General features: G+C 44.5%; 1 protein-coding gene across 5 annotated transcripts in view; it reads left to right on the top strand.

Moving 5' to 3' along the window:
* Nell2 (neural EGFL like 2) overlaps window positions 1-2,540 on the top strand; it is a 297,672-nt gene extending 295,132 nt beyond the window's left edge. For 3 of the 5 annotated variants that reach the window (XM_029469874.1, XM_029469878.1, XM_029469877.1), the window contains exon 21: window positions 1,834-2,540. In XM_029469874.1, coding sequence (XP_029325734.1) covers window positions 1,834-1,884 — 51 coding nt within the window. In that variant the 3' untranslated portion in view covers window positions 1,885-2,540. The remainder of the gene's footprint in view (window positions 1-1,833) is intronic. The other 2 variants (XM_029469875.1, XM_029469876.1) reach the window with 1 other exon arrangement.
* Window positions 2,541-16,043: the final 13,503 nt, after the last annotated feature.

Raw genomic sequence — 16,043 nt, 5'->3', positions numbered from 1 at the left:
AGGCTGAGGACTAGCTTCACCAGTCAGTCAGAGGCTGAGGACTAGCTTCACCAGTCAGAGGCTGAGGACTAGCTTCACCGGGCGGCCCTCTGCTTTGGTGGAGACTGGCTTGCTTCCTCTTTTGAATGCTTCTGCAAAGGCTACAATAGTAAGAGACATTCTGAGAAAATTGCCTAGGACATTTTTGATTCTGTCCATCCCTAAAGTCGTCCTCTCAGAGGAAACCTGGAAGAGAGCTGAGCATCAGACACAGATGAACCTGCCTCCATCCCAGCTCTGTCATGTATTACCTCTGATTTGGGACAGGACTTGAAGCTCCAGTTTCCGAATTAAAAAAAAGTGTGAGTGTCAGGGGTGCTTCCCCCGAGACAGCGGCACGGTGAAATTTGGGAAACGTGTTTAGGAACATGGTAAGGTGTCCGACAGCATGCACCCTCCGATGCATGAGGACTTCTACTTCCTGGGCTAGCAACGACAGTCACAGCAGCTGCTGTTAGGGAGAAAAAGAGGCAAATGTGGAGCCACGGAGGGAGTGGCTGTACCTCCCCGTAGCTATTCTATTCTGATAGTGTAATAAGTAATTTTGTACACACGTCTTCCCCATTATGTCTCTGCCATTCCAACCTCACACTGTCTCGTAGACTCCCCAGCTTAAATCTCCCACTTAGATCAGTATAGATTTTCAAGATTTGGCACATGTCTATATCACTGCAAAGCCCTCATGCCGCCCCATGTGAGTGAGGTCCACTTTTCCTGCCAGTGTCTTCAGGGTCATCATTGCCTTAACCTCTCCAGGAGGTCTACCCCAAACACCAGCCTGGGGAGAGCTCCCTGGTTGATCCCACCACTACCATTATATCTCCTTTTATGTCATGAAACGGAAACAGAGCACCTTAAGCTGGATATCTCAGATGCCTGAAATGTATTCCCTGTAGCTCTGCAGGCTGAGAAAGTCATTTTCAAAGTCTATGATCAAGACACCAGCAGAACTAGAGTCTGACAAGCCGTGATGCCTGCTCTTCCTGCTCCCCTTCTTATTGTCTTCTCACTTGATGAGAAGAAAGGAAGGAGGGAGGGAAGGAGAGAGGGAGGGAGGGAGAGACAGAGAGAGACAGAGAGACAGAGACAGAGACAGAGACAGAGAGAGAGAGAGAGAGAGAGAGAGAGAGAGAGAGAATGTATCTATTTCCCTACCATACCCCCAGTATCTTACAGAGCCCAGGCTGGCCTCTGTCTTGCTATGTACCAAGTAGCCTAGGCTGACCCTGAACTCCTGCTCCTTCTGCACACACCTCCTGGTTACTTGGATTGTGGGGTAGGGGGACACCATCCCCATGCCCTAACTCACTGTCTCTAATGCTTCATCACCAAATTCCTTTACACTGAAGATTAATATGAAAATATGCCAATTTTAAGGATATACAAACATTTTCTCAACACATTTCTAGCCCTTCCCATAGTCTTTATTATATATTTCTGGTACTTGCTGTCTTCTTCCTGATAAACCATAAGTATGGTCCTGTGTTCAGTGGGTCTGCATTACTCATCTAAGCTATTCAATACTTGTTTGTGAATAAACAAAGGAGCCAATGTAAAACAAGCCAGTGCCCATGGGCTATAAAAAAATACGTTTGGTCATGTCAGTGAGCGCAATGATAGGTTCTAGAGTAATCGTCTTAAGAACAATGTAATTATTCAACTTCTAGGACTGCAGAAATGACAGCATCCTGGATACAGCCGCTTGTATGTGCTAGTCATAATCAGTAAGTGTGCACATCTGAGAATGTTTGGAGCACTCACCTTCCTCTTTCCCTTATGTTGTTTTTTTCCTAGAATGGCCATGTGTGCTGCTCAGTGGATCCACAGTGCCTTCAGGAGCTGTGAAGTTAACTGCCTCATGGGAGATATCTGTTCAAAGAATGTTTTCTCATTTCAAAAGACCAAATAAATAAATAAATAAATAAATAAAAAGTAATGTGTGGCCAGCCAGATGCAACGTTGTTAGCAGCTGGATGGACTGATGTCGATTATGGATTCGTGGGGCCTGAGGAACATCTCTGAGGAAACTAGATGACCATTCTGCTTTTACTATTCCCGGGATCACCTTGCAGAGGAATGGGTGTGGAGCCCAGGCCATGACATCCATGCCCCTGGATAAGAAGCCTGAGCCCCATCAGCTCTGGGAGAGCCTCTCGCTCTGTCCGCAGGCAGGTGCAGGACACGTCCTTCTATCTCAGACTCTTCCTGAGTCAGCGAGGCTCCTCACTGAAGCAGTTGAACGTGACGTGGCGGCGGTGAGCGAGTTATATTTTCAGAATCCAAGAAGCTGACGCATCTGTACAGTGCACTCCGCAACCCGAACGAAACAAGCTATTGTCATGATAAATAACGCACAGGCATGGTTACGTAACATTTTCTAACAGGAAAAGTCACCCCTCCCCCTCAACTTCCTTGTTTACTGCACTTAATATTATTTGGTTGAATTTGTTCAGTAGACGCTTGTTCTTGTGCAAAATAAAATAACTATTTCTCTTACCTTATGCCATGCGAGTCCGTGTCTTCCTGAGTGTGTCCTGCTTTTTGTAGATGGTTTAAACTGTAAACTGGGTTTTAGCTCTGCTGATGACGGACACTCACTGTGTTATTTCCATGTTGAAGGGTGACTTTCATTTAACTCCACGCCTAAGTCAGGGGCAAGGTGCTCAAATGCCTCTGTCCATCTCTGGACCTTCAGTTTCACATTTGTGGCCCCGCTCTGTAGTCTGTGGACTGTCATACAGAAAGTGCTAATGGCTTCTCTTTCCTCTGGATTCTCATTTAGCTCCAATCACATTATGCTAAGGGACACTAAGAGCATCTGAAAAGAAGGTGACAACTGTTTTTCCCCCCCACTGGGTGCCTTCCTACCAGATCATCATTGTGATGGACTCTGCCATTTTGCTGAAGGCTACATCTCTTACTAGGTGGCCTTCTCTACCCAGTGGCCCTCTTTGGGTTCTAAATACATGCTTGCTTCTCTGTCTGAGAGCTGGTAAGACTCACTGATGCATCCTTGAGAGATAACTGCTTCATCACTTACTGGCTTCCCTGTCTCAACTTACATGCTGATAAATGGTCCCTTTAAACTCTGTAAATAGTCACATTCGATGCCAACAGTTTCTTGCCAGGATTCTGACATCAAGAGAGTGAAGGTTGGAAATGCCTTCAAGAAGCCCTTCACATTTCAATATGTATTTCGATATGTAACTCTATCTCAGGGTTAGAAGGGGCCATTTTATCGCACACCAACTTCATACATCAGAATCCAAAGATGAGAATCATAGGCAGGCTATTACCATTGAGCAAGTTAACACCATATGGCTTTGTTCTCATGAGTTGAACTGGTATGGAAAGGAAGCACAGGTGCTGTCAAATTTATTGTTCATTGCACAGAGGTGTTTTTCAGGAATGAAAGCTATGATGTGGACAGGCAATAAACACTGTGAGCCACAGCAGGGATGGCGAAGTCACTCTCTGTTACCAACTCATCATTGCTGTGGGAAAGCCAGTGTGAGCTGAGCGAGGGAAATGTTCATGACTAAGAATGTTGGCCTGGGAAATATTTATTGCGTACATTTAAGTATCTTTATATTTCCTGGGTTTGCCACAAGTGCCTCTGTCCAGCTTTCTGCTCATCTTTAATTTAAAATATCATCGGAATATAAGCTGTCTCTCGTTTTGTCTGTCATGCTACTCTGGCAAACAGGAAATTTAGTGTCCAAGAGTATAGACTTTAAGCTGAAGGTTTAATATACTCTCCATTACATGTAATTGAGATCTCTATTGAAATCTCCTGAAACAATTTATTTTGCTTGCTTTTATGAGATTAACGTGTGTGTGTGTATGTGTGTGTGTGTGTGTGTGTGTGCGCGTGTGAGCGTGCGCAAGCTATACATCTATGGCTATATTCAATTAGTTACTTATACATGTCTAATAAGGCTGGAGTACCATATCCTAAGTCATTTTTAAGTCTGCTTAGGACTTGTGATGGTTCGCATATGCTTGCCCCAGGGAGTGGCACCATTGGAAGGCGTGGCCCCGTTGGAGTAGGTGTGGCCCTGTGGATGTGGACTTTAAGACCCTCAGCCTAGCTGCCTGGAAGTCATTCTTCCACTAGCAGCCTTCAGACGAACATGTAGAACTCTCAGCTCCTCCTGCACCATGCCTACCTGGATGCTGCCATGCTCCCATCTTGATGATAATGGAGTGAACCTCTGAACCTGTAATCCAGCCCCATTGAAATGTTGTCCTTATGAGAGTTGCCTTGGTCATGGTGTCTGTTCACAGTAGTAAAAACTAAGGCAGGACTATAAGCATATTGGTGTCTGGCAGACCCCAGCTTTCCATAGGTCACAAGATGAGTGAAAACTCACAATACCAAGAAGGGCAAGAGAACCCGAGTGCCTTTTCAGGGACGTTAATTCAGCAAATCCGTTCACAGTGATCACCTCCCTAGAGACTTATAAATAGCAGGCCCCAGGGAGATTATTATTTTATCTGCAGAGCCCTGAAAGCAATAATTAACTGTTCCTTAAGAACATCCTCCCTTTAAACCGGGACCGTTAATGCCTTGTTTCTCACTCTGTGATAATTGGAGAAGATGCGGTGGCTGAGCTCTTCCTGCATTCTGGGAATCTGAGAACAGAGTGGCGTGCATGGAAACTGACGGCCCCTGGCTCTTTAGCAGGAAGCATTGCTAGCAGGTTCCATCAGCACACTTCCCTTTCCCTAAGGTTGAACACAGTGCACACCATTCAGCTACGGCTACTTCAGGAGTAACATGTTGAATTGTATCCCTCTCCTCTCATTTTTAATGACTGCCATACCACCCTGGTGCTCTGCTTCCCACACTGGCAGAGAGTCATAGTTTGATTGGTCTTATGCCAGCAGCACCCCCTTTCATCTTTCCAACCATCTGGACACCTGTGCTGTACCCCAAGATGAGAAACGGATCGCCTTTCCTAAATGAACAGTGCCTCAACACTCGAGAGCGGCGGCGGTCAATACTATAGATCGTGGGAGAACCGAAATTCTTCAGTTGAACAAAGTTTAGGTTACACATGCTGAATAAAAGATGAGCTTTGGCTCACTAAGCATTACGTCATCTAGCCAAGCTCCCTGTTACACATGAGTGAAGAGCTCCTCTGAAGGGCAGCAGATCCCAGGCAGGCACGGCGGTGGTCCCAGAGTCGTTGATCTAGTGCGTAAGCTTTAGAAACAACTGTTGTTTTCAGCGCAAGACTTTGGTTCGGGTTTTCCAAAGTGCAGAACACTCATTGCACAACAGTAAACTCATCTCCAAGAGATTCGAGTTGGAGGGATGCTTGTAGGCAGCAGGAGGCTGCCCTGCCTCTGTGCACACTCCGCCCGCTGTGTAGCTGGTCCCCTCTGTGGTGCGGAGGGGACCTTGTTTCATCCCGACCTTTCGGTATTGGTATGCTGTTCTCCATCTTTGAATTCAGCGTTTTCCAAGAAGGAGCAGATACTTCTGCAGAGTCAACATCCTTAATAACAGACCTGTTGGAGAGCGACTGGGCTAAGATGGCTCTGGAGAGTTTCATACAGGAGAATCTGAATAGCCATTGCTTGTTTTCCTTCTATCTGCCAAGGGGAGAGCAACTCCCCAAACCCTAGTCTTTGTGTTGAGTTTTGTCATTTTTCATAGATGCTTGGCATGACATTCCGAAATTAGTCTTTGTTCCCAATGATAGATACCAAAATATGTGATTCTCATATGTAAAATGTTTTGTTTAAAACTTGCTGTCTTACCTAAATTGCGCACTTGTAGTATTCAGTGCTTTGGTAAACAGTAAGAAATAAGAGTACAACTATGTACAAATTAGAAACGATAGTTCATTTTTAAATAATTTATATCTCCATAATGAAACTATAAGAATAAATATGGAGAAGTATGGAAACAACAAAATTTTAATTTATTTTCAAGATAAGGGATATTGGTTTACATATATCCTATGATGATGTGTGACCCTATGGAGAGAAATGTAAACCCACATTCACTGAGTCTCTTTTAGTGACTTTATGGCAGATACAAGTCTGGGCACTGCGGGGAGGAGCCTTAGTGGCCCATCTTCCCTGCAGCAATATAGAAAAGAGGGTGCATCTAGATCCACAGTGAGCCAGGGAGACTGAACCATAGCATTCACTTCCTGTCTGCTCATCCAACACATGTCCTTATCAGAAGAAGAGAAAAATAGGCACACTATCACAGATAAAAAGAGGCAGACAAATACAAAGAAGGAAGCTTACAGCCAACCACTGGACTGAGCTCAGGGGTCCTCAACTGAGGAGTTGGAGAAGAGACTGAAGGAGCTGAGAGGGTTTGCAGCCCCATGGAGGGAGCAAGAGTGCCAATAGGCCAGATTCCCCGGAGCTCCCAGGGACTGGACCACCAATCAAAGAGTACACATGGAGTACCCCATGGCGCTGGCCACATATGTGGCAGAGGATGGCCTTGTTGGACATCAGTGAAAGAAAAGGCCCTTGGGCCTGAGGGTATTCGATGCCCCAGTGTAGGGAAATGCCAGGACGGGAGGATGGGAGTGGGTAGGTGGAGCAGCACCTCCACGGGGAGGGGGGATGGGAGAGGGGAAAACATTTGAAATGTAAATAAAGAAAATATCCAAGGGCGGGGGAAGCACTGCACACAAACATTTAAGTTGAGACAGTGATTATAGACAGGGGGAAGTTGTACAAATGGGACAGTGAGAAACCTCTGATGTAAAGAAACAGTGGAGGAGATATCTGAAGGAGGAGAGATTGAGCTAGCTGCTGGACGTGAAGACTGACAAGCTTGTGTGTGTGTGTGTGTGTGTGTGTGTGTGTGTGTGTGTGTGTACAGGACAGATGCTGGACTATAGCTAACATGTGCCTGAGAGAACAAGCAAGCCAAATGTTTGCACATAGAGAATGAGGTCAGAGCAGGGAGCGATGGCCATGCCAGGTTCCCCCAGGCTACTGTAAGGGGGCACATGTCTTTTTTGGTGCCGTGGGAAACGTCAGAGCACAACACCACATCCTGAAAGACCTGTATAGCTGCTGTGCGGAGAGCAGGCACGGGTGGGAGGAGTGTGGGAGGCAGGAGGTGGGAGCACCTTCATGCTATGGTATTTCTGACAAGCTATTAGTGGTTTGGTCTAGGATGACAAGGGTGTGAGAGCCAAAAGGACTTAACATTCAAGAAGATCCAATTAAGTGAAGGAACAGGAGAGAAGTCTAAATACCACAAAAGGCCACTTTCCGTAGTAGTTACAGAGAGAGAGAGAGAGAGAGAGAGAGAGAGAGAGAGAGAGAGAGAGAGAGAGAGATTCTTTCAAAGGTTACTGTTATAGACAAACAAAGGACCAGAAGCAGCTAAGAATGATTTGGAAGAGATTTCTATTTAGGGACAGTGGCGCTTGTTCTACCACGCACCCAGACTGTTGAAGAAAGTAAAACGTCGCACACTTTGCATGTGTTACATATACATTCAAATGTGTGTATAAGATAAACAAATGGTTGGCCTGACATATAACCAAAGAGCATATAAATCGACAGCCACATAAAAGATACGTGTGTGTGTGTGTGTGTGTGTGTGTGTGTGTGTGTGCTTATACATATGTATGTAGCAAGGCCCCAGAAGCCACACTATGGATATACCAAAATCTCACACATGTCACAGTGAAAGGCAGCTAGGATGATTGACTACAGGAAAAAAAAAATATATATATATATATTGTTATGCAAGGAAAATTCATGTTGATAGAAATACATATTAGCTGAAATGTCCCACTCAGCCCCATATGTGTGAGCACCTGTTTCCAAATAGAGAGGCTGGTTTTGGAGTTAAGCAGTGATTAGGAGGTGGGACCCAGCTAGCAGAGGTGGGGCACTAGAGATAGGCCTTCCAAGGTTATAGCCAGCCCTGTTTCTGGTCCTGTGCTCTGTACCTGGTCCAGCAGCAATACGGTGGGTTGGTTCCCCACACAGCCACCTTCTTGGTCAGAGCTGTTCCAACAGCCTTGCCTCCCTGCTCTAATAGACTGTGCCCCTGAGGCAAGGAGCAGAAGCAGACCTCTCTCTTGAGTCATGCCTGTCATGAGTTTGGTCAGAGCAACAAGAAAAAGCAAGTAATACAGCCCTAGATGTGAAATAAATCCTTGACTTTTTTGGCAAGAAAATATTGTAAACCAGTCTGTCTGTTTAAATCATTGTCGAATTCTACCACGTGAAATGGACCAACACTATACATAATGACCTGTGTGTAGTCACATAAGTTGGTACCTAGAATCAGCCTACATCTTCATATATGTGTGTGTGTGTGTGTATGTGTGTGTATGTGTATGCATATGTGTGTGTGTGTGTGTGTGTATTACAAAGGTGAGAGCTATAAATCACCCCATAGAGAAATGAGCAAGAGACATGTATAGATATTTAATTTTAAAAAATGTCAAATTTTCCTATTAAACACAGAAAAACTTACAGGGTCTAGTCAGCAACAGAAAAATGTGCACAACACAGATAGCCTGAAACGCAGCTGTTCTCCTTCAAACATCTTTCCCCATTACAGATGCACTCATAACTTGTATTTTCTACACAATTCCCTTAGACGATGCTATCACAACTAGACAATGAGGACGTTAGAAACAGCTCACTCCATGTGATCTGTCTTAACTTGTTTTATCCCTTGCCCAGAGAGACTGAGCATGAAAAATGCCGCCAGCCATAGATACAGTTAGTTTCAAACCAGCCTTTCTGCCAAGGGACATGGTCAACTTCGTGTCAGTTCTATGTAGTAATTTTTTTCAGGCATTAAATGATGTATTTCTATGTTAATATGAACTTATTTCAGGCCAGTTGTTCATTCTGTTATCTGTGAACTGTCCATTTCTGTGCACACTGTCCGTGTCTACTTGGTAGGCTAGGCTCATATTTCTGCGATGTGCCGTTTGTGTAAATCAGACAAATACAGCTACATAGTTGGTAGAAATTCTTTGCCACATCTTGATAATGTTGTCCTCAACCCAACATCACGGCTTATTTCCCTTATTTGGAAGGTTTCAGCTTTCATTTATCATTTTATGTGTAATATGAAGAGCATATGAGAAAGATCACATGTGAGCAAGGCATAGACAGGCACAGGAGTCAGGACAACTTTCATAAGTCAAGATTCTCCTTTGCCATGGGTTCTGGGACTTGAAGTTGGACCTACTGTAAACTATTTTCTTTTAGGTCATTGACTCATATGTCAAACTCACGTTTCTTTACATTTCTGATTATCCTCTCACCAACTTGCTGCTCACGCATGTTCTGGAAAAGTGAGTCCCACGAATCCACCTTTGGGATCCTCTATTCCAGTTACTCTGAGCACTCACCTGAAATCTGCTTTCTGTGCATTTTATCTTTATGTTATTTCCATACTAATTCTCCAACTCTGGGCCATACAAAGTCCTCTCCAAATATCCCTGCAGAACTCTCTCCAGTTTGTTTGGTCCTCACAAGAGAACTCGACTGTGCTTTCCCAGATACTCCGTTCGCAATCTGTGTTACATCACATGCAGACTCGAACACTACGTTCCACGAGTTCTCTTTTTTTGTTTTTGCCATTTTTTCCTTTTTTCTTAAATATTTTCTCTATTTACATTTCAAATGTTATCCTCTTTCCTGGTTTCCTCTCCTAAACCCTCCCTTCCCCATTCTCTCCCCCTCCCCTTGCTCACCAACCCACCCACTCCCGCTTCCTGGCCTTGGCATTCCCCTACACTGGGGCATAGAGCCTTCACAGGACCAAAGGTCTCTCCTCCCATTGATGACCGACTTAGCCATCCTCTGCGACATATGCAGCTGGAGCCATGGGTCCCTCCAAGTGTACTCTTTGGTTGGTAGTTTAGTTCCTGGGAGCTCTGGAGGTACTGGTTAGTTCATATTGTTGTTCCTCCTAGGGGGCTGCAAACCCTTTCATCTCCTTGGATCCTTTCTCTAGCTCCTTCATTGGGGACCCTGTGCTCCATCCAATAGATGGCTGTGAGCATCCACTTCTGTATTTGTCAGGCACTGGCAGAGCCTCTCAGGAAACAGATATATCAGTCTCCTGTCAGCAAGCTCTCATTAGCTTTCACAGTAGTGCCTGGGTTTGATGGTTGAATATGGGATGGATCCCAGGTGGGGCAGTCTCTGGATGGTCATTCCTTCAGTCTCTGCTCCATACTTTGTCTCTGTAATTCCTTCCATAGGTATTTCATTCCCCCTTCTAAGAAGGATCAAAGTATCTACACTTTGGTCTTACTTCTTCTCGAGTTTCATGTGGTCTGTGAATTGTATCTTAGGTATTCTGAGCTTCTGGGCTAATATCCACTTATCAGTGAGTGCATATTATGTGTGTTCTTTTGTGATTGGGTTCCCTCACTCAGGATAATATCTTCCAGATCCATCCATTTGTCTAAGAATTTTATAAATTCATTCTTTTTAATAGCTGAGTAGTACTCCATTGTGTAAATGTACCACATTTTCTGTATCCATTCCTCTGTTGAGGAACATCTGGTTCTTTCCAGTTCCTGGTTATTATAAATAAGGCTGCAATGAACATAGTGGAGCATGTGTCCTTATTACATGTTGGAGCATCTTCTGGATACATGCCCAGGAGTGGTGTTGCTGTGTCCTCAGGTAGTACTATGTCCAATTTTCTGAGGAACTACCAAACTGATTTCCAGAGTGGTTGTACCAGCTTGCAATCCCACCAGCAATGGAAGAGTGTTCCTCTTTCTCCACATCCTCACCATCATCTACTGCCACCTGAGTTTTTTACCTTAGCCATTCTGACTGGTGTGAGGTGGAACTCAGGCTTAGCCAGACAAACTAGATGGCACAGAGATAGTATCCTAATTAACAAAATCAAAAATGAAAAGGGGGAAATAACAACAGAACCTGAAGAAATCCGAAAAAAATCAACAGATCCTACTACAAAAGCCTATACTCAACAAAACTGGAAAACCTGGATGAAACGAAACGATCTAAACCATCCCATATCCCCTAACAAAATAGAAACAGTCATTAATAGTCTCCCAACCTAAAAAGGCCCAGGACCAGATGGGTTTAGTGCAGAGTTCTGTCAGACCTTCAAAGAAGACCTAATACTAATACTCCTCAAACTATTCCACAAAATAGGAACAGAAGGCGCGCTACCCAATTCGTTCTAGGAGTTTTCCTTAGTGGAAGACTTAACGTGGCTGAGAGCCTGATGCTGGAATTCAGGACTCACTCATTGGACAGCTCCATCGTCATGGAGGGGAAATGTAAACTTTCCCCAATCCACCAAACAATCTCTTCTGATCTATTTAAAATTCATAAAGACTGTAAAATGCTAAATAAGAATACATTTAGATTCAAATCATATCCTCCCCAAGTGTTTATGAAATCATCCTTCTAGGAGCTTATTCAGCTCCTCGTAAAATCACATCCTATTCAGTGGCGTGTTACTATTCCATAAAGAGTCCAATAGCGTGTATTTTCTACTACAAATCGAATTTTTCTAGTAATTTGGGGCTTCATTTGTAGTAAATATGTTTCTAAGCACGGGTCTTTTTGTACATCATTTCAACAATCCTCGCAGAAATTCCAGAGGAGGATATCTTTGCTATGCCATGAATAAAACAGTTTGATTTTATTTTTGTAATTTGAAAAACATTTTTTCCTGCAAAGCTCAGTAGGTAGAAATACAAAGGTAGCCTGTGAGTTCTCACTCTGCACAGACAGGACGGAAGTCAGAGAACACTAAGGGGCAATCAACACAGCAACAGAGCTATTACTGTTAGTTTAACATGCCACTTTGTGCTTTTTTTTTAAAGCCCTGTGGCTAGGGGTCCAGAGGTCATCCTATCACTTTCTGTCTTGAAAAACAGTTATCCTTGTCTTTTTGAAGAGGGAGTACAGTACTTGGACAATTCTGCCCCAAGCCTTGGAGAAACTCTTGGAATATCGTTCTGACGTAAGGAACGTATGGCAACGTATGAATGAGAAGGTACTGAAGATGGTGGGAGCCTCATACGCAGCTTCTCACTCATCTCTTCCTCAAATAAGGATGTGTTCCAGCTCACTGGGGTCTCATGAGGTTCCTTGGGGTAGTCGCAATGGCAGCAGTCACAGTCTCCTGGAGATTCTGTTTCTTTTTTTCTTTCTTATTATTATTCTTATTATTTTACAGTCCATTCATTCCCAGATTGCCCTCTGACAACTGGAGCAGGGGTCCAGGTTAGTTGAGACTGACGGTCTTCCTATGGGGTGGCTATCCTCATCAATTTTCTTCCTATATATAAACATAGAAGTTCATAGTTCAATCCCATGAGCTTGAAGAGGCCCACAGTGAAGAAGAGCAGATTTTTCAAACTTTGTATCCAAGTGTAGCTATGCTCTGCACAAAACAAAGGAAGCTGAAAAGCTATTCTTGGTCTATGCCTAAGTCCCAAAGCTACAGTACATCCCGATCAATAATAATAGGAAGAATGTATGTGGATAAAATGTGACACTCCCACTGTCAAAACAGGAGCTCCCCCTAAGTTCTGGTACCCTTCAAAGGGAGGGAGGGACAGCGGCCGGCTGACCTTCTTTTCCTATCCTCTGGGACCACAGCTGGCTTGATACATCCCTGGCGGCTGACTGTCCTATCTTGGGCAGCTCTAGTCCTAAGGGAGTCCCAAGAGACTCCCTACTGTGGGAGTCTCAGCTCTGTTGTCTGGAAGTTGGAGGCAAGTGATCCTTGCTCTGTATTTGGAGCTAAATTTAGTGTGCTCTGTCCTAAATTCTAATGTTTCTCTCACTTTTCAATCCTACTTTATTCTTTCAAATATATAGGTATGTATTTAATATATATATATATATATATATATATATATACATGTCTACATGCGTGTCTGTGTGGGGTTATGTGCGCGTGCATGTGGTTGTTGCCATTGGATACTCCTGAGACAGCCGTTATATGCATTTGTGAACTTTCTGATGTCTCAGGTACAGAGACCTGAACTCTAGTCCTCTGTAAGATTGATATGCATGATATACCACAGAGCAATCTCTCCAACCCCCACATTTTAAATATATTCTTATACCTCAGCTTTGGAAGCTTAAACTGCTCTTTCAAAGTACTTCCCAAAGAGCAGAGTCTGAATCACTGTGTAGAACGCTGCCTACAGATACCAAATTGGATGATCACACAGGCAATACTTTTTTTTTGACATTTTATTTTTCTGCTCATTTTGAATGCATTGTGGTGGACTAACTATTCCCTCCCTTGTCTCTTTCTCAGAACGCCCTGCACGGACAAGCCTGCAGTACTCATTTTGTTCTGCAATATCTTCCCAGAGAGCTAACATCCCATAAGTGTGTACCTTGCCTACCAAATTATTGCTGACACGGCATCATCAGAAGTACCATTCTCACTGCATGAGACTTTCTTTTTATTTTCCATACGTCAAGACCTCATGTAAGCCAGACTGGTCTCAAACTTGCTATGTAGCTGAGGTTGGTCGTGAACTTCTCTTCCCATGGCCTCTGCCTCCCAAATGCTGCCAGTATTGCAGGTATTAACATCACACTCAATGTATGTGGTGCTGGATGTTGGCCAGGGCTTTGTTCATGTTTGACAGTCTACAAAATCAGCCTCTTCTATGGATCTCAAAGCATGGCCTGATAGCTGCTCAGCTCTGATGAGGGCACTCAGAGACTGCATAACATGATGCTGTGCAGGAGATTGTATGGCAAGAGAGGAAGAAGGAGAGCTAAAGAGAACCAGGCATAGTACTGATTATAGACTATCATCTCTCTCTCTCTCTCTCTCTCTCTCTCTCTCTCTCTCTCTCTCTCTCTCTCTCTCTGTGTGTGTGTGTGTGTGTGTGTGTGTCAAAAGAAAACTTCAGATGCCATTCCTTCGTTCTCTCTTTCCTTCCCTCCTTCCGTTCTTCCTCTTCCTCCTCTTCCTTCTCTCTTCCTCCTCCCCCTCCCCACCGTCCTCCTCCATCACTCAGACATGGTCCATCACTAGCCTGGAACTCATCAAGCAATTTATGATGACCGCTCACAAAGCCCCAAGGAATCTTGTCCCTACTTCCCCAGCACTGGATTCCAAGTGCCTACCCTTACACCTGGCTTTGTTTTCCTTTTTCCCTGCTTGGGTTCGTGGGGGGGGGGGGTAAACTCAGGTCTTCCTGCTTGTCCGGCAGGCATTCCTGGTCTGATCTATTTCCCCAGCCTGTGGGGCTTTTTGAAATGTAGAAGCTGCATATAATCTACCACCATGTGGATGGACTGAAGACACTGTAACTATGGAGCAGCGAAATAGTCCTTAGTGAAGCAGCATGCTGCACAGCAGTGTAGCCCCAAGGAAGTCAGAGAACACTCCAGATGCAGCAATGAGGATATGTGATACGAAAGAGAAAGAGGCTCCCCGAGGAGAGAGGCACGGAGGGAGGGGGATTATAGGGGAATAAAAAAGTCTCCTTTAAGAGAGCACTTGAAGCAGAACACCAAGGATGTCCCCCTGCCCACGAGGATTATCCTGGCAAGTAACCACGGCACTCTTTATAGCCTTTCATAATGTGGCCATGTTATGGTGGCTGTCCGGGGTAGATATGAAACTCTTAAGTCATAGAACTATGGTGAGTGAGCTACGTTGTCCCAAGCCCCATTGCTCTGGGCTGAACTTTAGGAGTAAAATGAAATCCCTGTGTGATGAGGTGAGAAGGAGAAATGAAAATCTGGTCCGGTCACTGGAAAGAACATAGTATTGAAAAAAACCAAACAAAAGCCACTGGCATCCATGCCCACTCCCCCCCCCCCAACCCCGTTCTAGAACACAGCAAGCCTGTGTTTCCCAGCCTCCCTTTCTGTGCTATCAGGTCAGTTCCTTGCATCCTATGTTAAGAGATGTGAGCAGTTCTGGAGCACAGGAATCCTAGGCACAGCCGCCCCCACCCCCATCCCTCAGTGGAGAATTCGAAACCTCTAAAAGGGTTCAGTCGCTACAACTCACATCTGGCTTGCTGCCTATCTTTGTAGAGCCCACCAACTAAAATGCTTGTATAGTGTCTAATGTTCTAAAAATAGGAATTACGTATGCAATTTAAATCTGAATAGCATGCTGTTTTACTGGAACATGCCCACCCATGCTTGCGCACTTTAGCTCTCTGAGGCTGAGGTATGTATGATGGCTTCTGCTGATGCCATTCTACACTTTACAGGAGTCATAGCTTGGCAAAATTTATCATGTGATTTCACGGTTTGCTTTTTAATTTGCTTCATCATATATAAAAAAAAATTAAAGAGAAGTAAGCCTCAATAGGAGAGTGCGGCTTATTTTGCAATCAGGTTAAATGACAGAGCCCTGTGTTTCATACAATGATGTTGTGTGTCAGGCAAATGAACCACAGGTTTTGTGCCAACTTGACACATGCTAGAGTCATCATGTTAGAACCTAGTGGGGAAACCCCCACTCCATTCCCAATTCGGCATGTACCCAAAAAATCATGAAGGACCATCTTGATGTAATTACATGAGGTCGTTTAATGATGGAGCTCTGGACCGACATGCATCCCACACAGGAGATAACGGATGTCGGCCACGAGGCTCGAAAGCTAGGGGTTTTTATGGGGTAAGGGGCTTAGGGGTGTGGAATTCAGCATAGCAACACACTATTGTCTTATTCAAACATCAGCAGAAAAATTACATGTACGTGCAGAGTGTCAGAGTTCTGTGAGTTGTTGACTCAGTTCAGATAGCCCTGTTATGTCCTCACATTCCTCTTTATCTTATGGTCAAGCTGTTCCTGGGAATGTTTTAACTATGGGGCATACTCGGGTTTGTTTTTCTTTGTTCTCAGCCCCAGGCAGCCTCTAGGTGTAAGGAGCCGTCCTCACATTCGCCATTATAAGATGGCACTGACACCTGTGTTCTAAGTAGTAAACAAACCATCTGCACATGCGCTGGGGTAGTTTCCCACCCCATGTGCTCTGCCTTTCCCGTGA

The sequence above is a fragment of the Mus caroli genome, chromosome 15, assembly GCF_900094665.2.
Source record: "Mus caroli chromosome 15, CAROLI_EIJ_v1.1, whole genome shotgun sequence".
Lineage (NCBI taxonomy): Eukaryota > Metazoa > Chordata > Mammalia > Rodentia > Muridae > Mus > Mus caroli.
Note: the sequence above shows the minus strand (reverse complement) of the source record. Positions and strands in the feature narration are given on the sequence as shown.